General features: G+C 40.0%; 1 protein-coding gene across 2 annotated transcripts in view; it reads right to left on the bottom strand.

Annotated features, from left to right (window-relative positions):
- XPO6 (exportin 6) overlaps positions 1-23,740 on the bottom strand; it is a 96,366-nt gene that overhangs the window by 54,436 nt on the left and 18,190 nt on the right. The window contains exons 2-6 of one of the 2 annotated variants that reach the window (XM_074346151.1): positions 12,938-13,028; positions 9,877-9,989; positions 8,630-8,827; positions 3,398-3,557; positions 1,385-1,483 (exon numbers count right to left, since the gene is read on the bottom strand). In XM_074346151.1, coding sequence (XP_074202252.1) covers positions 1,385-1,483; positions 3,398-3,557; positions 8,630-8,827; positions 9,877-9,989; positions 12,938-13,028 — 661 coding nt within the window. The remainder of the gene's footprint in view (positions 1-1,384; positions 1,484-3,397; positions 3,558-8,629; positions 8,828-9,876; positions 9,990-12,937; positions 13,029-23,740) is intronic. The other variant, XM_074346152.1, reaches the window with a different exon arrangement.

Below are 23,740 nucleotides of genomic sequence, written 5' to 3'. Positions count from 1 at the left end.
AGGCATACACTCGGTAAAATCAAATCTCTGCATCTTTGTAATGTTTTTCTTTAATCATTCAAATATTGCAAAATATGAATCTAAGTCACCTCAAATATATACTTTGCAGGAGAGAATGTGGCTCAGTGGTAGAGTGTGTGCTTAGCATGCACAAAGTCCTGGGTTCAATCCCTAGTTCCTCCATTTAAAAAAAAAAATTCAATAAATCTACCCCACTTTAAAAACCTACTTTGAAAATGAAGGTTTGCCACCAAGTACAAATAAAGTTCAATTTCCTATAGGCTTTTAATATACTCTAGAACTCTGTAATAGTTTTTAATCTAAGAAGTATGACAAATGACTCTCATAGTTTTTAATCCAAGTATGATAAATGGAATTAGAGTAAATTACTAGTCCTCAAAACTTCATGAAATATTTCCTCTCTTTTTATGGAAATATTTTCAATTCTATAGTAATTCTGCAAGAATTTTAACTTCCACACAGTACGACAGGCTACAGAAAACAGCTTGGGCTTAGAAATGTCTGATTTCAACAGCCCATTTCCTTGAGGTAAAGGAGGAAAATGTGGAAATGTTTCTCATTAGCCACATCAACCTTTACAGTAGAGGAAGAAGTATGTGCCATTTCACAGGATGTACTGTACTTGAAAAGCATCTGTGATCATTTAGTGTAAACAGAAACCATTTAGAAACTAAAAGTTGCTGCTCAGACACAATTTCCTCTTTCCATCCATCCTTGAAAGTAGCCATTTTTAGGTGAACTGCACTCTGACTTTTACTGTGGACAATAACTAGCCACCAGTAAACTATTTAATAACCACTGTAAATATGTCCATCCTTTGGCAACTGAATCTAAACTGATAGAAAGTCAACACTGATTACTGCACACTGGTCCCCAATCTGTCCAGGCCAACATGACTTCCCTGAGCCCAGTGGGGAAGAAAGCACTCCACATTCCCACGACCCCTCCTCCTGCCACCCACCTCCTGTGACCCGACCCCTGAATAACTGCAAAGCAGACCCATCACACCCACAGGCTCATGCCAACCTCAGCATGAGCAATTGTCATGAAATTTGAGAAAAAGGAAAAAAAACAAAAACCAAAAAAAAAACCAGGAGGGACAGCCATAAGCTGAAGGGAATAGGAGTGGATGACAGAAGATCAAAGGTGCCATCCTCCATATGGGCAAGGAAAAAAAATATGTTGTTCAAAATACTGTATTAGAAAGTACAAGTTCTTACAAGGAACTAAGAAAGCTAGCTACTCAGAAGACATGGGCAGAAAGGCCAAAAATAGATTAAGGAAGAATCTGCATCTGTATCTTGCATAGATAAGCAATTACTACCCAGCCGAGACCCCCAACTGCATTTAAAAAGAGGAATACCATGTGTGGTGCAGACCATACCACTTTCTCCTGAGGTCGGGGATGGTGGTGGGGTGGCGGCAGTCACACTGTGTTTGTCCCAGACAGTCTCCAAGATACCTACCAAGAGAGGAGAGGTTGAGTTCAAGAGAGAAATAAAATCCAACATATGAAAATCAGATTTAGAAAAACGATGTACTGATATCTTTCATCAAATACCAGTATTTAAATGTCCATCTGTATGTCAAACTGCTTTTTCTGGACAACACCACTTGGATATTCCAAACTCAATTTATCTTCTCCCACAAACCTGCCACTAATCTTTTTATATTCCTCACCCAGTCAACAATACCACCCCACGCAATCTAGGCATCTGGCCTCTGCTCTCCTCATTTGGCCTCACCCTCCCCCCACACAAAGGCATCATCATGCTGAACTGTTAGCTGTTCTTCCTCATGTGTCCTTCTTCTCAACCTCTAACTTGCTCTCTTACCTTCAATCCCAACTTGACCTTTCAGCAGACTAAATGCTACCTGTCTGTCCATCAGAATTCCAATCAGCTGTCACCTCCTCCAGGAAGTCCCTCCTCAGTTTAGCTGTACATAAAACATACCTCTACTATAACTCTTTTAACACGCTGTCTTTCTGCCATACTAGAATATTTAGTACTAGAGGGCAGGGACTGTGTTTTATTCCTCTGTTTATCTCCTTACAGGACCTGGCACCTAAAATGATCATAAAAATTACAAGATGGAAAACCTTGAAAATACCATGCTAAGTAAAAGAAACCAGACACAAAAGGTCACATATTCTGTGATTCCATTTTTATGAGACATCCAAATAAGAAAATCCATAGAGACAGGTAATAATAGATTAGTGGTTGCCAGGGGTTGGGGGTGATGAAAATGTTCTGGAATTAGATAGTGTAACAGTAGCACAACCTTGTGACTATATTAAACTACACTTTAAAAAGATAGATTTTATGATAAGTGAATTACATTTCAATTTAAAAACTTTAATGTCCGCCCAAGTAGGACACAGATATCAGACATGGTCCCTAACACTAGAAATTTAATATCTAGTTTCTAGTTTGGGGTGTCAACAAACGTGCTTTGAATGAATAAATGCTCTGAGGTTTGCATTTCCCCCTAGGGATTTGGGGAAGGATGGGGGTGCGGGATAACAAGTTTACTTTTAATCAAACATTCTTACAAACAATTTTAAGTGCCCATTACATGCCAAGCACTTCTGTAACACATAAAAAAAAAAAAAAAAAAAAAAAAGTTCCTAGACATCCAAGAAGAAACCTGGGTAGAAGAGCTGGGGATAAAAACACTTCTTTTCAGTATAACGTTTCCCTGAGCAGCGTGGCTCGGCCTCATGGCCTGGTGCTGCACTCACACCTCAGAACCAGCAGCTCCACTGATGGCGCAGCGAGGCACAGCCCTCGCCCTCGTGATGCGGGGGCTCCGCTCTCTTCCCACCCTCCAGTCTCATCTGCAGTTTGCCTTCTGCTTATTCTTACTCTTCACTCATCGTCATGAGGCTCTACTAAAACATACAGGAGGACAAGGCAAATGCTATGTACAACTACAACCCAGGGCACAGGGTGCTGACTCCACACCTTGTCTCACTTCCTGACACAGGATTTGAAATGTTCACATCTTCCTCCTCCAACTTCTCTTGACCTTAGATTCAAATCATCTTAAAGTGCTTGCCACCCACCTTACTTAGAATGCAGTAATCAGCATTTCAATCACATTCCTATGACCCAGTCTCTACTTCACTAATCACAGCTATGACGAGGACAAATTAATGAAAGACTTTAAAGGAAAATAAATTACAAACATTTCTTGAGGTCCTACCATGTACAAACCATTGAGCTAGGTACTGGGAATACAGCACCTCACTCTTTGTTTTTACGCTCAGGCTCAGTAACAGCTAAAGCAACTACTCGGAAGTCCGAGCGCCAGGGCGTGCGCTCTGGGCGTCTGCAGGCAGGCCTCCGACTTGTGGCACCGCCGGACTGCTCACCTGTCAGTAGCCCGAGTACTGTCTGCACCTGATCCAGCAGCAACTTCCGCAACTCCTCCTTCCGAGCCACGCTGAGGTCCTCACGCGGACAAGCCAGCTCTTCTGAAGTTGTCTTCAACATGATCAGCCCGAGGGGAGTTGTCACAGGGGATTGAATTAACTGCCAGGAAAATTAAGTTCTGAGTAGTGTCTGGCCAATTAAGGTATAAAAAAGACTAAAGGATGTTAAACCTGTGAAGTACAGTCTTCCCTCAGTATCTGTCGGGGGTTGGTTCCAGGACCCCGTGGATACCAAAATCCAAGGACATTCAAGTCCTTTAGATTCAGTGGTGTGGTGCAGTCAGCCCTCCTCATCTGAGGATGTGAATCCCATGGATACAGAATGTCAACTGTATGTGGTAGTCCTATATGAATAGGCTACATAAATCAACACTTAAGAAAAATGACAGAGTATATTGATGTACCTTTTTCAACCATTCAAAATATATTCTCATCTTATTTTTAAAGACAAAATTCTAATACCATGAACTTAAAAACAACAAGGAAACAATGCTCTTTGACAACCAACATGACAATCTTTATACATGTCCACATTCCCAACAGAGCCTTAGTTACTCTGCCAGGGTTAAAATACTAGTGATTAAGATATGTATAAACCAATTTGTGATATTTTTCCAACATTCACGTGTTAAATCAACTTTACAGTTCTAAGCTTTGCATGCTTCATAAACATTCAAGATTAAACATGTGGCAGAGCAGAAACATGCATAGGTATCATTAAACTATAATATGGTTATTATGATTTTCAAATACCTAAATAGTAAATTAAGTTACTTTTTCTATCACCTGCAATATCCACTATATCCTTGGAAAGTTTCCTTAAATAAGACAGAAAAAAGGTGCACTCAAAAGCATAACACTACTTATATCTTTTTAACCAATTTCACAAATTCAAAACATTTATTTTTTAGTTTCCAGAAATGGTAGAACAAAGTAATCAAGGTGCTATTAAAATTCTGTTGGGTTATTTGCTATAATCTATAAAAAAGAAACAATTTAACAAACACTTGACCATCTTCTTTGATAACTAACTTTAAATGTAGTTCACTCCCTGATAAAAATAAGTTTTTTATTTATTCAGTCTACAACACATAAGCCTTAAGGAAGAGGAGGACACCAGGGACCGCACAGAAAGATATAAAGGATATTCTGTTTCAAAAAACACAGGGCACTTCCCTGTCCCTTAAAAATAATTCTTCCCATTGCAGACAAAGGGAAGCACGTCCCCAAAGAGTAGCACTCAATAATAGAAACTCAGAGACATCCTACTGCCCTCAAAGCAGATTACAGAAAACCAGCAGCAAGTAATGACACATTTAAACTGCTCTCTGTTAAATCGGTTCTCTTGAACGCTAAACTTAAAGTACATCCTCCACATGTTTTCCCTTCATTTTCTGTAAGTTTGGACTATTTGTAACACTAACTTAAATTCAGGTAATGCATTGGGAGAGAAACAAATATTCTCCTCCAGCAATTTTTCTTTATACAGTAAAATAGAATTGACCCTTCCTAAGCACTTCTTTTCATCAGACACCTTTGGATTATCAATCTATATTTTAATAGAGTTCCATAACTTTTCCCCTTCCACTTCTGTCTTTCTCCTCCACCTCATCTGTCTTTATTTTCCCCCAAGACCTCATTTTTACTCTCAGCTGGGAATAACTCAGCTGAGACCAAACATTCCATTGGGCAGTACTTTTCCTGCACATATGAAATGCTTCTGTGCTCTCCAGAAATTAAAAATTCCTACAAAATGGAAAATGTATCTTAAAGGCCCTACCTTCCCTAATCATTTGGGAGAAGGGAACACAGTCAGGCAAGAAGCTGGCTGCAAATGAAAGTTCTTTTTTACTTGAAAGAACAGCCTGATGAAATATGTAACTTTCCTTCTCACTAGCTTTGTGTCCAGAAAGCTTTTTATTAAAAGGATTTCCTTTTACTATCTTCACATATATGATTAAAGCTCACAACAAAAGTAACAACACAGGTAACCTCTGCAATTTATTTTAATAGAGAATAAGCACCTTTAGGTTGAAGATCAAGTTCAGGTTCTTAGTGTCAGCTTCAGAAAAGGTTTGACAATTTTTCTTGCACCACTCAATCGAGAAGAAACATCAATTCTTTCCTATGCTTCTTTTCAGTGTCTGCCCCTTTATTATCTGGCCCCAGGCACAATGTGACCACAGGTCCAGCTCAGCAGATTTCAGGACTCTGAAGAACAGTCTCTAGAAAGGTGTGATGTGTGCTGGTGCAGGTGGAGGGGAGGTAGGGAGAACAAGGTCAGTTCTGACTTCAACTACTTCCTTCTCCAATGGCTTAGAAAGGCTACAACCAACACACAGAACTCCAAGTATCTTTCTGCGGCTCCCAAATCAACTCATCTTTGCCTGTATGGCAGTCATCACGATCATGGCATAAATTGCACAGATGTCCCCAAGCCAAATGTTACAGAACTTTTTAAAAAACAAAAAACTACGCACCCCAGGCTACAAGCAGACATAATGGAATTAGGCAAAAAAAAATCTTTCAAATGGTTTAATCAAAAGATTAAATGATGGTGAAGCTGATTCCAGAACTAATTTGGTCGTGTTTACCAATACCTGAAGAAAAGATTTACTTTACTATCTTTATCAGAAATGTCAGCAATTGAGCACCAATCCTTCTTGACATGGCTCTCATGCTACTGACTGGTTCTCATGCATGAATAAGAAGCAGAGAATAACACAATTGGAAAGAATTTTAAAGATCACTTAGTCCAATCCTCCCATCTTACAAAGAAGGAAATGGAGTTTCACGAAAGTGGCAAGAGCTGCTAAAATCAAGGTGATCTGTGACAAAAATGGACACAGATCGCAAACCAGTTGCCTCCCAATCCGGCACTCCTTCCTCTACGGGGTGTTTCAAAGTCATGAGGGCTGCATGAGGTGAAAGGAGTCATTTCTGAAGGCTAGACAGAAGGAGGTGGTGGGGGAGAGAGGAAGACAACTACCTTTTTTAAATCTCCATTAGCACCTCACCCAGAAATGCTCTTCCAAACTCTCATTTATTATCATTAATTATGTTTCACAAGCAGATGAAACCTGTTCTTCATCAGAGGAACTGATCCTAGCCAGGGGAAAGCGCGGCTCCTCCTCACTGCTGCTGGTAGGGCTGTGGCTCTCTGTCTGGCTCACATTCCACTGCTCTTCCCCACAAGACGTGCCACTGAACAACCCAGGAAGGAATTCACAAGACCCCTAATCTTCTAGGTCCTTTCCATCTCCAAAGGACTTCCTGGCTCCCTCTTAGAGAGCCATGAAGAGTGACCACAACTGCTTGTCAACTTGGAGTGAAAGCAAGTGTCATCAGAGAGTCAGCAAAGCCTCTCGCCTCCTAACCCACTGCTCCAGGCTCCCTGCCCCCTTGCCATTCCTCAGGTTCTTTGCACTGTGATTCCCTCTGCCCACAACACTGCTCCCCTGGATGCCCACCAGCTCACTCCATCACTTCTACTCAGGTTTCTGCACAAATGTCTGCTTCTCAGAAAATGCTTCCATGATCATCCCATCTAAGTATGGTTCTCCTCCTCCTTACCCTGGATTTAGTTTTCTCACAATACTTATAACTACCTGAAAGAATTTATTTGCTTATTATTTACTGATGCCTCCCCCTTGGGTCTATATCCACGAAGGCAAGTGTTTGTTCATTACTATATCCCCCCATATGTGCTTGGTTAGTACATGGCTGGAATTCAACAAATAGTTTATGGAAGAAATTCATGACTCTCCTTTACGATATCAATTCTATAACTTTCTAGATAAATAAATCACTATACAAAACAATACGGAATGAAGAATTTTTGTGCCACTTTGAGAGGCAATCTGACAGAAGCAATATGGATGCTGAATCTTTTTTTTAAATTGCTGCATCATTCAAATACTTCATAGGGAGAGCAAGCAAAACATTAGGAAATGGTATTGTTTCCTGGAAAATTCAGAACCTACAGTCACTGAGACTATAATCAATTTTCATAGAATTTTATTTCTATAAACTGTGCTTAATACCCACTCCCTGCACACCAAGACTCCCTCAATTACATAAAAACATTTCCAACTTTATCATGGGATTCAAATGAAGAAAAGTATCTCCTTCTTGGCTTTTAGGTCTCACTTATTCTCTGATGATTTCCAAATCCTAAACCCCAGATCCACACTTCCTAATGTCTCATCAGATATGCACAGAAGGAACAAACAAATCTTAAATGCATTTTCTGCCAAACTGAATTCACCATCTTCTACCCAAACCCATTTCCTCCTCCTTCATCCTTGATCTAGAAAATCTGCCATCTAAGCCAGGAACTTGAAAGGCACTGTAGAGTCCTCCCCCACCACATCCCTGCAGCCTAGTCCTTGGCCAAAGCGTCTTGATTCTGCTTCCTACATGCCTTGCCTCCATCCACCAGCCAGGCCTCTGCTTGGCTCAGGCCCCCTTAGCTCACTGGGACCTCTCCAACAGCAGCCTTCCCGGCCTCCTTTGCTCCAGCCTTGCCCCTCTGCAATCCAGACTCCACACTATAGCTAGAATTGTCACTTCAATATAACAATGTGACCATGTTGACTCCCTTTTCCAAACTTTTCATTAGTTCCCAAGGAAGGACTATGAATTAAACACTGAAGCCCCGTGCAAGAGCAAGGCCCCTCCTGCTGTGGTCCTGCCCATCAGTCTTGCCTCCACTCTACCACTCCACATCTCATCACTAACAACACTGAAAACATCTCAGCTCCTTGAGTCTAAATGCTGTACTACCAGTGCACTCTGCACAATACTCCAGTAATAGTAATTAACACATTATTGGGTACTTACTATTTGCAGAGCTATCACCCCACTAAACTCCATTGGAGGCCACATCCTTGCACCCAACACCTGGCACAGTATCTAACTGGCTTTCAAATTTTGCTGGACAAAATTTTACAAGAGGTTAACAAAGCGATTAGGGTTCCCCTAACACCACCTTCTCCACTGCACAAAGGTACAACATGTCTCAAGAACACAAAGTTAAGTGAATGAGATAATCTATCCCACAATGACCTCACTACTGCAGTTGCAAAATGCTAATCTTAAAACTCCTCTTCAAGACAAGAAAATAATCACTTTTAAAAACAATTTACAAGGTTTCCACAGGTATCTCCTTACCTGTAAAATGTTAGTAAAAAAGTCATGGTAGAACATGGGCCAATCCTGACGGCCAATGTCAACAATCACTTTGCAGAGCTTGTTCCGGATGAAGTAAGGTAAGGTTTTGTGGTGAGCCAAGAGGAGTTTGGGCAGGCAGCTACGGATTTCCATCTTATCCTGAGATGGGACCCCAAGCCACATTTTATTGATCAGATTCTGAAAAACAAGTATACACCTTTAAAGTTAATAATCTATACACAAAACACACTGGTTTTCATCCAATAGTAGCTATATCCCTCAACCGAGAAACTATGCTTTTAAATGAAAGTTTGCAGCAATTTGGCAATAAGAGTAATAAAATGTTCAAATCTTATGATACAGCAATCCCATTCCTAAAAAGATGAGCTACATAATTTAACAGAAACAAAAAGGTATAGGTGCAAAAACTTTCTATTACACCATTGTCTCTACCAAAAAATAATGACAAAAACAACTTCAACATCCAAAAATAGGAGAACGGCTTGGTGAATAACAGTACAACCACGTACAGGATTGTAACATAAAGGTAAGCGGGGAAAAAAGCAGAATGCAAAACAGCATAAGCAATATGATTATAATTAGGTTTTTTTTTAAGTGTGCATGGGAAGACAAAGATTACAAGAGAGTTGATATAAATGAAAACTTTTTGTAGTTGGGATGATGGCATAATGGGTATCATCCCCCCTCCCAAACTGTTTTTCTTTAATTATCTCTCTCTTTTAAATGGTAACATGGAAGAAGAAGTTATATGTTGCCACAAATGACCTAACTCCATCTTATCTTTTGGTATTGAAGATAGGTGCCCTGAAAACCCAGATATCCTGACAAAGGCGATATGTGGGAAGAAGTTCCTGAGCTGAGCTACTATTTCCGAGCCAGGTACACATCAAAAGTAAAGTCCAATGACATGCCAATGTGACTACAAAATACTTTTTTTTTAATATATATATTTTTATTGAAGTATAATCAGTTTACAATGTTGTGTCAATTTCTGACATACAGCATAATGCTTCAGTCATACATGAACATATACATATATTCATTTTCATATTCTTTTTCACCATCAGTTATAAGACATTGAATATAGTTCCCTGTACTATACAGTAGGAACTTGTTTATTTTATATATATTAGTTAGGATCTGCAAATCCTGAACTCCCAATTAATCCCTTCCCACCCCCTTACAAAATACTCTTCAGAATAGTATAAAATTATCTGACAACTTACCTCAAAAACTGTTAAACTGTACATCATTACATAGTCATTCCTAGTGCTGGAGAGAAAATACAGGCAGAATCTCCAAGCTCCTATTTGCTGGGCAAAGTTATTAAGAAGCTCCTCTGGAAAAGTTAAATAGCAACAAGAGAAGGCTATGAAAATACACGAAATTAATAAAATAGTAAACACACCTCTCTTGATATAATATAAATTACATCAAAACTAATCACAAAATTCAGCTGATTCTTCAAGATACAAAGGACAGAGCATACAGTATTTTTCTGACTCTGAGGTAGCCATGAACACTGACAGTGTATTCAGCCATCTAAAAACCAATAACCTTGCTATGGACACTTTTTTAGGCAGAGAAACCTTCACTGTTGAAGTTCTTACTTAACCTAATGTGTGGATAGATAGTTGTAAGAGTACCACTTTACCTTATAAATGATGGCTAATTGGTAACTTGTTTCCTCTGGGGTACAACTATATATATATATCTCCTCACCACTCAACACTGTTCTCACTCACATACACAAGATGATGGCTAGAAAAGTAGGGAAAGAAAAAATTAAAACTAACTTTATAAACACAGGATTGGAAAAAAAATGTAAGAGAATACAAAATGGCTAACTCTCCTCATTTGGGTTGGTTTTCTTAAAAAATATCACCCAAAAAAGTCTGTGAAAAAGAAGAGTAGCAATCATGGGATTGCCCTGTCCACCTCAAATCAGTTAGAAATGGTTTTCCTCATCCCGGGACTGCTGGTAGTATCAGCCAGACCCACAGACAGCAAGCATGAAGAGTCTGTCACCATGTTTCTGGACATGCTGCCCCTTAGTCACCCTGACCCACTGCGCTGGTCACGAAATATAACACAAAGGCAACAATCCTGAGAAATTACAGGAAGCCCTTGGAAAAGCAGCAAGCACAGCAGGCCATTCTAATCCTAAAGTTACTGCTCTCCCAGCATCCTACAACTTAGGCTAAATGCACCAAGACAGTCTCATTACAAATTCCATAAAAGGAAACTGATGGCGTGTTCTTTTAAGTAAGCAAAAGTTCCTATGAATCCCAGAGGTGAAGTCCAACCAGAGAGAATGATCTCTGGCTGGAAATAAAGAACTCTGGACTCTGTCCTAGACTTTACCACTAATTCACTGAGTCTGAGCCCAAGCAAATCACTGTTCCTCTTTGATGCTTCACCCATCTCCACTGTTAAAATGATCAGACTGTTTCTTGAGGTTCCCTAACAGCTCTATCTCTAGAGCACTAAAAACACACTTTGGTGGAGGGTGGGTGGAGCCCCTACAATAAAAGATCTCCCTCCTTTCTCCTACCTAGCTAGGAAAGCCTTTAGTTTATCCTAAGACATGAAAAAAGAAGCAAGCAGCAGTTCCAGCCTACACATTCGAAGCTATGAAGACCAGGTACAAAGAGAACTAAACTAAGGCATGCCCACTATCAAACCCCCGGATTCCCCTTAGTCAGCATTTAAATTAGATATTTGTACTTTAAAACTGTTTTAAAATCAGATTAGAATAGGAACATGTTAAAAAGGTTCCGCTTTTAATTCATGAATGCTGAACGTGAGCAATATCTGCTTTGTAAACCAAAATTTAAGAGAAAAACCAAAAGCATATCAATTATTAGTTAAAAATAGGACTTCAGAGAAATTAGCGTTGGAATGTAACAGACTAACGTAAGGCAAAGATCCTTCGCCTCTTTGGTAGAAAGCACCAGTGACATTTTTACTGTAAGTAAAAGGTAACAGATAGCATAAAACTAACAAAGGGATCACTCTGGGGGCAGGAGGAGGGTTAGCCCAACTGAGTAATAGGAGAAAACCTAGAGAAGCAAGCAGAGTGGATCTTCTAAGCCAGGTGCCTGATCATCTACTGGGCTCAGCTTCTGTCAGTATCCCTTGTTTATCAATGCTCCAGTTCCCTACAGCACAGTCTCAGAAAAAGAAAAAAAAAAAAAGATATATACAGGGCAGGCCCAAAAGAGACCACCACATTTAAAATTAAAAGAGGTAAGAAGTTAGAATCTACCAGGAGCTGATGTGATGCTCAAAGGATGAAAGGGAAAATGGGCTGCAGCCAAAGGTTTACTGGCCACCTGAAAATCCAAACCCTAATCAAGCTCCCGACCAAGGGCAGAACTTAGCCATAACACTTAGCTGGATAATACGACTTAAAGAAGCCACGTGGAGAGAAATGGGTCTGCAGAGTCCTGGAGACACAGAAAAAGGCCTCCAAAGAGGTGAAAACAATGAAGGTTGTACAGAGCAGTCAGACATGCAGGGAAAAGCCTGCAGGTTTGGATCAAGAAAAATACTTTTCATTTTCAAGTTCAGGGTTTAAATGAGGACTCAGAATAAAAAGCCTACTCCAGGACCTCAGTGCAGCATGTCCCTGAGGCAGAGATCTGACACTTGAATACACTTTCTAGTTTACAGTATGTTTTAATGAATGTCGTGCATTATCAGTGACTACAAAATTGAAAAAAAGATTCTACAAAGTGCTGAGGTTCCCAGAAGACCTAAAGTTATCATACCTACACCTCTCTGTTGTTTGAAGCCTTTGTTCATCAAAACTTGCAGAATGAGAGCAATAACAGTGGCGATAAGGAAAAAGCAAGAAGCCCCAAAGGTAATACCCATTAAAGGATTTCTGGGCACTAGATGAGGTGCAGGTTACACTTCTACACACCAAAAACGTTTGTTTTGACACTTTCATGAGGGTTTTTTTTTTTTTAATTTATCACAGACTTCTTATAAAAGCTCAACATTGCTGAAATTAAGAGCAAAGCCGAGAGACAGGGGACTGTTTTTCACACGTGGCCAAAGGAAAGAAAATTCATCACTATGGATTATAGTGGGCTCCATGGACCATCACCCTTGCAGAGAGGTTTGTGGACCTCACAGCCATCAACCAGCAGGACCGGAGCAAAAAGAGCAAGAATTCAAGGTGAAAATTGCAGGCTTGACCAGTCAAGGCTACCAACTCCTTCCTCCCCACTAGGGCCCTTTCATTATAGGTGACTCCTTACAACTCAACACTTGACTTACCTATCTCCCGTTTTCTTTCGTTGGTTGTACAGTCATGGAAAAACTCTGTCATCAGACTTTCCAATGCCCTGAGAGAGGCTTCTTCAGATGCCTAACAAAGGAATTGGAAGCAAAAAAAATTAGTAACTGTATTTTCAGTTCTACTGTTCCTCAGTTCCTTCTAGGTCACATTCAATAGCCATAGTAATTTACTTCCTCAAAAATACCTTGGTTCAACATTCTTCAAATACATGAGATTAGCCAGAAAAATTGCAGGGAATTTCCTGGCTGGCTCAAAACACAGTTTTAGTACACTCTATAAATTCAATCGATTTTCAATGATTTATGCTAAGGAAAAAGGAGCAAATTACTTAAAATGTAATTCTAGAAACATATTGAAAGCAAATTAACAGCCCCTGGCCCTGGCTGAATAGAGTGAAGAGATTCAGGGAGGTGAGGGTGCTTTATAGACTATCCATCAACAGAATATTTGCCCAGTGTCTGAATAATCAGCCATATTTGATTCAGAGCAGTTGCAGTCAAACTGCTGCATGGATTCTTGGGGTTTTTTGAAGGGATTTCAAAAGCCAACATCCACTCAACTCTCATCTCACATGAACAGCCAACAGAGATTAAGGTGCATCTAAGAGCCAAGCCAAGCAAGGACTCAAAATTAGACAGTGCCTCCCAACCACTGGCCCACAGACATCCGGACTCTCCAACAGAACCGCTCAGGTGGACAATGAGAGGAGAGGGGCCCTCGACCTTCCCAAGGCTCATCCTCTCCCTCTACCATGTGGACCCCCAAATCCACTTCCTCTTCTCTCACTGAAGTAGGCGACATCAGGTACAGCAATGAACTTGAGTCACCACTCCTTCACACAACTAGTCTGCAAAAAGGTGAGCATCCCCAAACCATTTCTGAATCCTCACAGGCATTAATGTGCCCAGAGATAATCAAGAGCCAACCGCAGTTCTGATTTCTTAATTGTCTCTTCATTTCCTTCTTCCCACCCATCTTGCGCATACTCACTCCACTGACCCCAGAATGGAAGCTAACTATAAAAACTGTGTTTTAAAACAAGTCCACACTCAAATGTGTCACATATCAAACTGTAATATTACAGGGGCCTCCATTTGGTAATTGGCTGCTGAGGACACTAAGGAACTTGGACCATCTCTGTGGATAAACCAGCACTTCTTAGGACTGGTACTAATTATAGAGGCTGAATCAGGCTTGTATCAGCCCATCTACATCAACGAGCACACGTTAAGCACACTACACAGCACACGGGGGCCACGTTCAAGCAATGCCAGGCACAGCTGTCCCTCCCATGCTGCAGTCATCGTGACGGCTGTGCAATGATAGCAGACTTCTGACATGTTGAGGGATGAATTATTGTCCAAGCACTTGTTAGTCTGAGGGACTGTCTTGTCTGAATTTTATGTTAAATATCAGTCCTTTGTCAAACCAATATATCATTCAACTAAAAAATACCTTTGAATTGTAAGCTAAGCTGTTTTATTACAAACTGCACAGTTTTTCAAATGCAGAAATAACTGGGATGTGGGACAAAAATAGGACTGCAATCCTTTTTAACCTGTTTCAAGCTTTTGTGTTGATCAAAACAGCCTCACTGTTCTCACTGACAGACTTTCTAAGTAAGTGCTATAAATTCAGATTCCTAAAATGAATTAATATAAATAAAAGAATGCTTTGGTCTGTTTCATAAATCAACTTGGTGTACCATTTCATCCGAAAAAAAAGGTTTGCTATTTTTAAAAAGTTTGCTGCAAGGGTGACAACAGAAAGTATTACAATATATACGGCCATACATCAAAGGCTGCTGACTTAAGTTTCTGACTCCCCAAAGATTCCAACTCTACATCCATTCCCAGTCCCATCAACCCCACCCTCCCCGCCCCAACCCAAGAAGCTAACATTCTCACAGGAAGTGGAAAGACAAAAGTACCCCAAAAAATCACAGGGATGATGCTCTCATCAAATGATGGCTATATGAAAAAGGAAACTCCAAAACCTAATAATCCCATGGCATCACCAGGTGTTTCTCAACAAGAACAAATAATGTGCTGTTTGCATTTTCAATCACTTCTCTAACTACAGTACAAACGCCTACCTCACAGGGTGTTAAGAGGATCAAATGAAGTGTTCCACGTAAAGTTGCTATGTAAACTCCAAGGAGTTATCTAATTCATAGTTATGGCTGCTATCATTTTTGTTTGGTCTCAGATACCAAATGAAAACAGACCAAAGCAAAACAACAAAAGTGGTCAGGCCTACCTTGAAACTGGAGATTTGTGCCCTCAGGTGTAAGGGCTTTGTCCCAGTCATATCTAATGGGGTTTTTCCAACTGGATTTCAAAACAAAACTATGTAAGTTTCAGAAGAAAAGGAGGCTGAGACTTTGCCAAGGTCATACAATGAGAACAGAGATATAAAGACAAAGGATACATTCAAGACCTGCAAATGGCTGAAGGATAGTATCACTGGAGAGTTACCGCCATTTGGCAAGAAGGCCACTAGGCTCTTTACCGCTGTTTTAAGCAAGTACTGAAGCAGATTGCAGTGGGTTAAGAAATTAGTGGCAAGTAATACATGGTAATATTCCACACAGACTACACTTTTAAATAATAAAAGCACAAAGGCATGAAACAAAAACCAAATGCCATGGTATGGTAGGAAGAGAAGGTTTCAATTCCTAAAAGCTATTCAAGCACTGTATTGACTAATTTATGCAGAACAGTAAGGATTCAGACACACGTGATTGCTTCTTAGCTTGTACTTGGGATTTAAGACCCAGATCTTGCTAAACTAAGGAAAGATAAGGTCAACTTAAACCAAGTGAAGCATATTCACACAAAAAAATTTCAGTTAGATGGTAGATATAAAATGTGAGAGGTAAAACATTAAGGCTTCTGGAAGATAATACAGAACATCCTCGTGATCCTAGGGTAGGGAAAAAATTCTTGGAAACACTAATCATAAAGGAAAAGATTGATAAGTCAGAATATTCATCAGATGGCACAATGAAGAGAGTGTAAAAGAAAGCCACAAAATGGGAAAAGATATCTGCAATATAGGTAACACAGAACTCCTATCAGAGTATAAAATAACTTCTACAAATCAATGAGGAAAAGATAAGTGACTCAACTTTTTGATAGACAAATAGTTATAAAAGAGGATATTCAAAAAGCCTATACATAAAACAAGTGCTCAATTTCATCAGTCAGCACAGAAATCTAAATTAAAAACAAAACAAAACAAGACAACCCCCACAAGATAGCGCTACAAACCTATCAGAATGGCTAAAATTTAAGACAGTAACAAGTGTTGTGAGGATGCTGAGCAACTGGGACACACACATACTGCTGCTGGTGAAAGTATAAACTGGTATAACCGTTCTGGAAAATGAACATATGCATATTTTATGACTCTGTAATTCTACTCCTTGACAATACAGACGTTTGTACATGTATACCCCCAAAAATGTACACAAATGTTTACAGCACCATTACTCATAATACCCAAAAAGTCAAAAGAACCCAAGTGTTCATCACCAGTGGAATAAGCTGTGGTTTATTCATCAGGAAGATAATGTAAGACAACAAGAATGAACGAATATTACTTCATACAACAACATGCATCAATCTAACAATGTTGAGTGAAAGAAGCCAAAACGCATTCTTCACTATTCATTTTATGCTAACCTTTTAAAAATAAGCAAAACGAATCCATGGTGTTATAATCAGAATAGCGGTTAACCTTTGGGGAGGAGTAATACTCTATTTTCTTGATCTGAATGTTTAGTTACACAAGGATGATTGCTTTCTGTATTCTTCTGTAAGTATATATACAGAATTTTAAAAACTTAATGTTAATACTTATTTTTAACGCTCAGGTTGGTATTTGCAGGCTCTGATTTTAGAAATTGTGTTTTTCCTCTATTAGTACAACTGCTAAGAGCAGGGTCGGGGCCTATAGGTGAAGTCTGAGCGTGGGACTCCTGGACCATCACCTATTTGTCTTCAAAACTGCAAGAGTAACAACAGAAAGTACTACAATCCTATGAGTCTTTGCTTCCCCAAGAGTTACGTGGCTTACTTCAACAGCAAATTAAAATCCTTAGGCAGGATGATGAATTAAACTTGGCTCCAGAATATATACACTCTTGAAGAGCTATGTATATATCTAAAATATTTTTTCTGCTCCAGAAAGAGTTAAAATCTGCCAAGTGGGGCGTGCCTTGACTTTATCTGCTTTTCTATTGCACTGCTCATGGTCCAGCAGTTCAGAGACCTACACTATATGACTGATTAATTTGTTATGGAACTACCAAGTCAACCAAGACTCACAATCACCTAATAAATTATAAGAAAAATTGGAAAGAAGGGGAAGGGTCACATAATTTGAAATCTTTTTTGACTCTTCCCCATATCCCTTAAACTCCCTACAAATGTCATCAGGTCTGCTGATTCTTACTTCACACTATTTCTTAGATTTGTGCCTTTTCCCTCACCACCACTTCTACCAGGCCCTAATCACCTCCTGCCCAGATCACTGTAACTTCTTTTACCTAGTCACACTGAATTCAGCTTTCCCAATTCCAATCTGTACTTCACTACCAATTAAATTCTCCTAAACAGATTTTCTACTCTATATATTCTAAACCTAGTTATAAAGAAGTTTTAAATCTGAACCAACTGAGAATCTCAGCTGTTCATTTAACAAACAAGTAAGCTCAATCAATATTCACTAAGTAACTGATACTGCATTAAGTCCTTGAAATACAAGGATGAGTAACACTGTTCCTTACTTCAAAGAAATGGAGATGATCGGAGGAAGAAGGGGAGACCTATGAAGAAAAATGTAGAATATGACAGTTTACATGGCATAGTACTGACACACATATAAAAGGTTTCAGGAGCCCAAATAGAACCCTGTCTGAGGGAGATGGGGAAAGCTTCGCAGAAGTGATAACACATTTTGGGCTTTGAAGAATGCAGAGTTTACTAGGAAGGAAGGACAGCACGCCTAATTTACCATTACTCACCACAGGAAGCCATCTTTCCAGTCTCGATACTCAGTATCATAACAAATGTCTACTCTCATCCTGCGTTTACTCCTGGGTCTGCAATTCATAGTTCAACCTTCATGAAACTTCTTACCAAGTTTACAGCACAGATCCCTTCCTTGTTTTCATCTTTTGTCTCTTCTTGTAACCAGTATCAGAATTTTGCCCATGGCACTGCTTTCTGCTCATTCCAGAAAGGCACAATTAAAGAGCACAAGCTCTGGTGTCAGGTTCCTTGGGTTTGAATCAGAATGCACCTCAACCCTGGCCTTGTTATTTACTGTCACTCCTTTTCCTCTCGTGAACTGGGGATAACAAGAGAACCTAACACATGGGGTTGGTTGTTCTGAGGATTAAATAAAATAAGCTATGTAAAGCATGTAGTAAAACATAATGCCAGGAATAAAGTAATGGTTGAAAGTCGTATCTGTAACAGTTAATAATTCATAGATATCAGGCCTGTTCTAACCAGAACATAAATTGGAAAGAGATTCTGCCTAATATATTTGTATTTCCTATAACACCCAATATAAACTGGTACTCAAAATATTTTACAGGCCAAATTCAGAAGAGCAAAAGGAACAAACTGACTGTCAGTATCAGTTTTAGTTTCTCAGGAATACTGGTAATTCCTCAGAATTCAAGTGACATATGACTCTGTTTAGATTTCCCACGCCAAGGGCTCTGACCATAATGACCTTTGCTCAAAAGCACTCAATGAAAATGTTTTGAAAAACAGAAGACTGCTAATAATTTATCTTAAAAACACTGAGACTGAAGGTGGATATGATGCTGACTCTTAAGACAAGATACCTAGATGAGTTTTCTCAAATCCTGATTAAATCTGTAATGTTTTACCTAACTGCCTCTAAAACAGCCCTCTCCAAATCATAACCTTTTTCCAAAATTGGTGCTGGGGGGGGAGGGGAGGGGGATGACCCTTTTTTACACAAGCTTTTATCAAGCTTTTTGCCATTTTTCCAGGAGCCACATTTTGTCTGTCCTTCAAGGAGGTAAATCACATGAGCCTTCTGTATTCAGCTTCATGCTTCCTGGATACTAAACCTAAAAAACTGAGGGCCAGAATACCAGTCACAATTCAAATATTCCTGTGGCATATCTAAAATAGTTTTATTACTCTATTTGCTTATATATAAAGAAGGTTTCTGAGCAAAGTGATTGTATACTGACTGCTGACCAAGGTTTAAAAGTATGTAAAACATACCTGGTGTATTACAACAGAGGCCATTAACAAAGAAATCCAATCTCATATAAACTCTCTCTGGAAGCTAACAGGATTATCATGGATGTCTAAACTCTCAAAAGAACATTCACATTCTTCCCTACACCCTTCACCGCTGCAAAGAAAACAGATGACGGGAAAAATCTCTTTGGCCTTTAGGCCTGTAGAGAAGTATGAGATGAAATACAAGCTTAAATAAGACACAATAGGAATCAACGTGACATCTATCCATCCCCTCCTGAAGTCAGCTCAAAACACTAGAAAGGAAGCCCCACTCAGGAGAATGATACTCAGAACAAGTCTTCTTCCCATCTTTCCTGTGGCTGCTCTTTGTGTCTCAACCTACAGAGACTGTCCTTTTAAAAAACAAACTATATACGTCATGATGAAGTAGAAAACTCACTTTATTTCTCTAAAAGCAAACTGGTGAAACCAGCCAAATCTTCAAAGTCTATCACTCAGAAGTGCAGCCACTAAGGCCCTGGGATGTTGACTGCCTCGCTTAAAGACCAACGGGAGACTAGGGTTACAGATATACATTGAATTAATTAACTCTGAAAGTTAGACACAAAAGCTGCAGGGAAAAAATTTTTTTTCTACTAAAGGAAAGAAACAGAGCCACACCATGTTCCGGGAAAGCAAGGCTGGGGCAGACGCACTCACCACAATTCTATGAACACACGACTGGAACTAACTGTTCAAGTTATATACATTTGCCTCAGAAGGGAAATGTTGTCTCCTTCTTGTCTTGCCTACAGCTTAAAGCTGAGCATATTTGCCCTCTGAGAATAACTACAGACGTAACTTCATATGATATCATCAAGCAAATACTTAATATTTGATTAAATGTACACTTTGGCAGCACCTAAACATAATTCTAATCATTAAAAGGCACTTTTCTGCTTTAGTCTAAAACTACCATAAAGTTGGCAACAGCAAGACATTCCCCCTTAGTGTTTCTTGGGTTTGCATAAAGTGCCCAGTCAGATTCTCTGTCTCCTTCATGAACAAAAGGATCTGTTTACTGCTGAGGACCATGAGTTAGGAGCAGGCTGACTGCCAGGTGTCTGGGCCAGAAAGCCCAATTGGTCCCACTGTGGTAGTGAGAAAGTCAAGGCAGCATATTCTGTCCCCACAGGGACCAATTAGAGGAAACATCTTGTACACAGAGGACAGTGTGTTTTATGCTGGGAAAAACCTATTCATGTACTACTGGACAATCTATAAAAACAAGAAGTACCAATTAGCTACCAACGGACAGATGCACTGGTTTCAAAAATTTCCAACAAATCTAAAGAAAGCTACTGAGTCATAACAAGTAAATGCTATACCTGATTCTAGACTAGATCCTGTACTGGAGGGAAATTCTATAAAGATCACAATTGAGCCAAGTGATAAAACTAGAATACAGATGGTAGATTAGATTCAAGTACTGAATCAATGTTAAATTAATTAAAGTTGACAATTGCACCATGGTTATGTAAAAGAACATCCCTATTAGGAAATATACTATATAGGGGCAATGGACCATGATGTAGGCACCTTACTCTCCAATGGTCAGAAAATATTGTGTGTTTATATATGTATGTGCATATATATACACCTAGAAAGTGCAAATAATAAAACAAACATGGCAAAATATTAACAAGAGGCGAGTTTGAGTAAAGAGTATAAGAGTGTTCTTGGCACTACTCTTTCCTTGAAAGCTTCTGTCAGTTTGAAATTTCTCCAAATAAAAAGTTTTTTTTAATTGCATCTGTTGGATTGGTAACCTCCACCTTGCTCCTCACTGCTCCAAGCTAGATGGCCAAAGTGGAAAGAAAAAGTGAAAAAAGAGTACAGCAGGAGGGAGAGGATTACTTGATTCTCTCAGATGCCAGATTTATTACTGCACATTGTTTTTGAAAAAGAGTATTACACACCCTAGACATTAAAAATTTCACATCTGTTGGTTGGGCAACAACCATAACCTACTAAGAGCTAAAATACATATAATTTATATGCTTATTTATTTATATTCTAGTCAGAAGGCTTTGATTAGACAGCCAAAAAAGCAAATGATAAAAATAGTTATTCTGCAAGAAACTGTCTAAAATAAATAAGTAATATAGCCAAGAATAAGCTCTCTCTCCACAATCCCATCTGCTTCTCTTTCCCAGGTACACATCCCAGGAGGATGAGTGTTTACATCTGCATGCCTAGACAATTAAACTCCAAAAGATACTTACTGAGCACTTTAACGCAAGGCATGCTACCCAAGAATTCCTAAAACAGGATCACAGAATCTTAAGTGAGAAATAAGCAAACCCCAGAGAACAGCAAGTCCAATCTCATTTTACAGATGGGGAAAATGAAGCTCAGAGAGAGGATCTTGCCCAAAATCGACTAGCTATTGGGCAAGTCACCAGGCAGGGCCACCAGACCCCTTTCCCAGCAATGGCTCCTTTACCCCTTAAAGCACAGGAGCTCTGCTCTAAGGGCTGTAAGGATGATGAATAAGCTGGCATTACCTTGCATCTGATGAAATCAGGTTAACAAATGGGTGTGAGGTTGACAGACCACCATAAGAACATGCTGCAAATCTGAATCACAATTAATGCTACAACTCCTATGTAAATAATTTCATTTCAGTTGCTGTTACCAAATGCACTGTTTAAGAGCAAGTCTCTTATAAAACCCATACCACCTTTATCCTGAATTACTCCCAGACAGAACTAGCATTTTAAATAACAGTTAAAATAACATTTGTTTGAAATTTTGGTAAAAACCTCCAGACTGTATTACAGACTATTGGAATCTGGGGGAGCATAATCACTTCCTTTCCCCTGTCCTGGCTCTATTCATTGATACATAGCCTCAAGAGACCAAGAACAGATCAAAATCTAACGTCCTTCTCATGACTGGCAAAGCTGCAACCTCCTTCCGCTCCCAAACTGACTTGGCCCACCACCTCTCCCAGGAACAAGGCAGAGAAGCGGGGGTAATGGGGACAGGTGGTGGCTGCCTATCCAGGATCCAAGGTGTGGCAGCCGGGGTGGCCCAAAGCTGCACGACTGGGTGCAGGCTGATCTTTCCCGCCTGCACGCACCCTCAGCCAGGTCACAGTTTTGTAAGAAAACCAAAGAGCGTGATCAACAGCTCACGCAATGCCCAGGTGTGGACAGAGTTCAAGCACAGACAAAAATAAGACACTGATTTCACACTTCTGATAGAAAAATGAAGAATTCAGAACCCAAACATAGACTCAAGATAAGCTGCAAAAATAGGAATAGAAAAAGCAAAGACCTTGGAACAGAATTCCAGCCTGAAACCCAGGAGCATGGACTCACAGGTTGCCCGCGTCCACAGACAGGTAGAGGGCCATTCCCCACCACCAGCTCTACCAGCGCCACTTCTACCCGCAGGAATTGCTCCTCCTCCTCCGACTCCTTTACCTGAACTAAACAGTATGCCATATCCATATCCACCACCATCACTTGTGTTTGGGGATCCCCTGGTCTAACTTATAAAATGAAGAAATAAACCTGAAAAAACAAACAGAAGCCACGATTGGAAGTGGGACACAGAAAGACAAGCTTCTCCTGAGGGTAAGCAGGTGAGAAGACACAAGCATAAAGCTGGGCAGTGTTCTGATACAGTGACTTTGCACCTGGCACATGTGGGCCATCGTGCCAACCTCCTCTCAGTGCACCCATCACAGATGAATCAGAAGATAAATCACTCCTGTGGGAAATAAGAGGAAGAGGACAGGGCCCAGAATAATGTGCTCCAGTACTGCTCCCATCTGGGGTACAGACAACCCCCTGAATGTGCGCCAAAGCAGGGCTGAGGGGACATAGAAAAGGTGCTCTCTACATGAGCAATGAGAGAACTCACAGGCTTCATGGGAACCACTGCTACCACTGAGAGAGAGGTCCTCAGCCACAGCCTGGCAGAGAAAACACTAGGTGAGAGCCAGCCCCAGCTCCAGAGTACAGCTGCATAACTTAGGGCAAATCCTGCAAGTTCTTGGAGCATCTTCGGTATTAAATGCAAGTAGGTGTGTGTACTACGTGTTGATTATAAAGCACTATGCAAATGTTGCCTAATATAGTCATTCCTCCCTGACTACAAGCTTCTCTTACCTGGCCTTCCATGTTTGGATTTGCTTTTATAAAGGCAAAGTCCCCTAAGTTGTCATCAGCTCGTCCCTCTTAATACACCCAGCACCACCTTAACACTTTAATTCTTAATTTATGATATTACTCTAAGGCTCTCAAAGTACCATTACCAACTGCCAAAGGGTGCTTATGTATCCCACACAATATAAACGATAATGGCCACGAGAGCAGCTGCTGGAGGACCTTTGACGGTGTTACACATTATACAGGAAGCCTGATGGTGGGGCACAAGCAGAGATCTGCATTCAGTAGGAAGTGACTCTTCCTGGCTGGAGGGCTCTAAATGCTCCTCCCATCACCATAGATAATGACTAGCCACAAAGAAGAT

The sequence above is a fragment of the Camelus bactrianus genome, chromosome 18 (assembly GCF_048773025.1).
Source record: "Camelus bactrianus isolate YW-2024 breed Bactrian camel chromosome 18, ASM4877302v1, whole genome shotgun sequence".
NCBI classification, from domain to species: domain Eukaryota; kingdom Metazoa; phylum Chordata; class Mammalia; order Artiodactyla; family Camelidae; genus Camelus; species Camelus bactrianus.
Note: the sequence above shows the minus strand (reverse complement) of the source record. Positions and strands in the feature narration are given on the sequence as shown.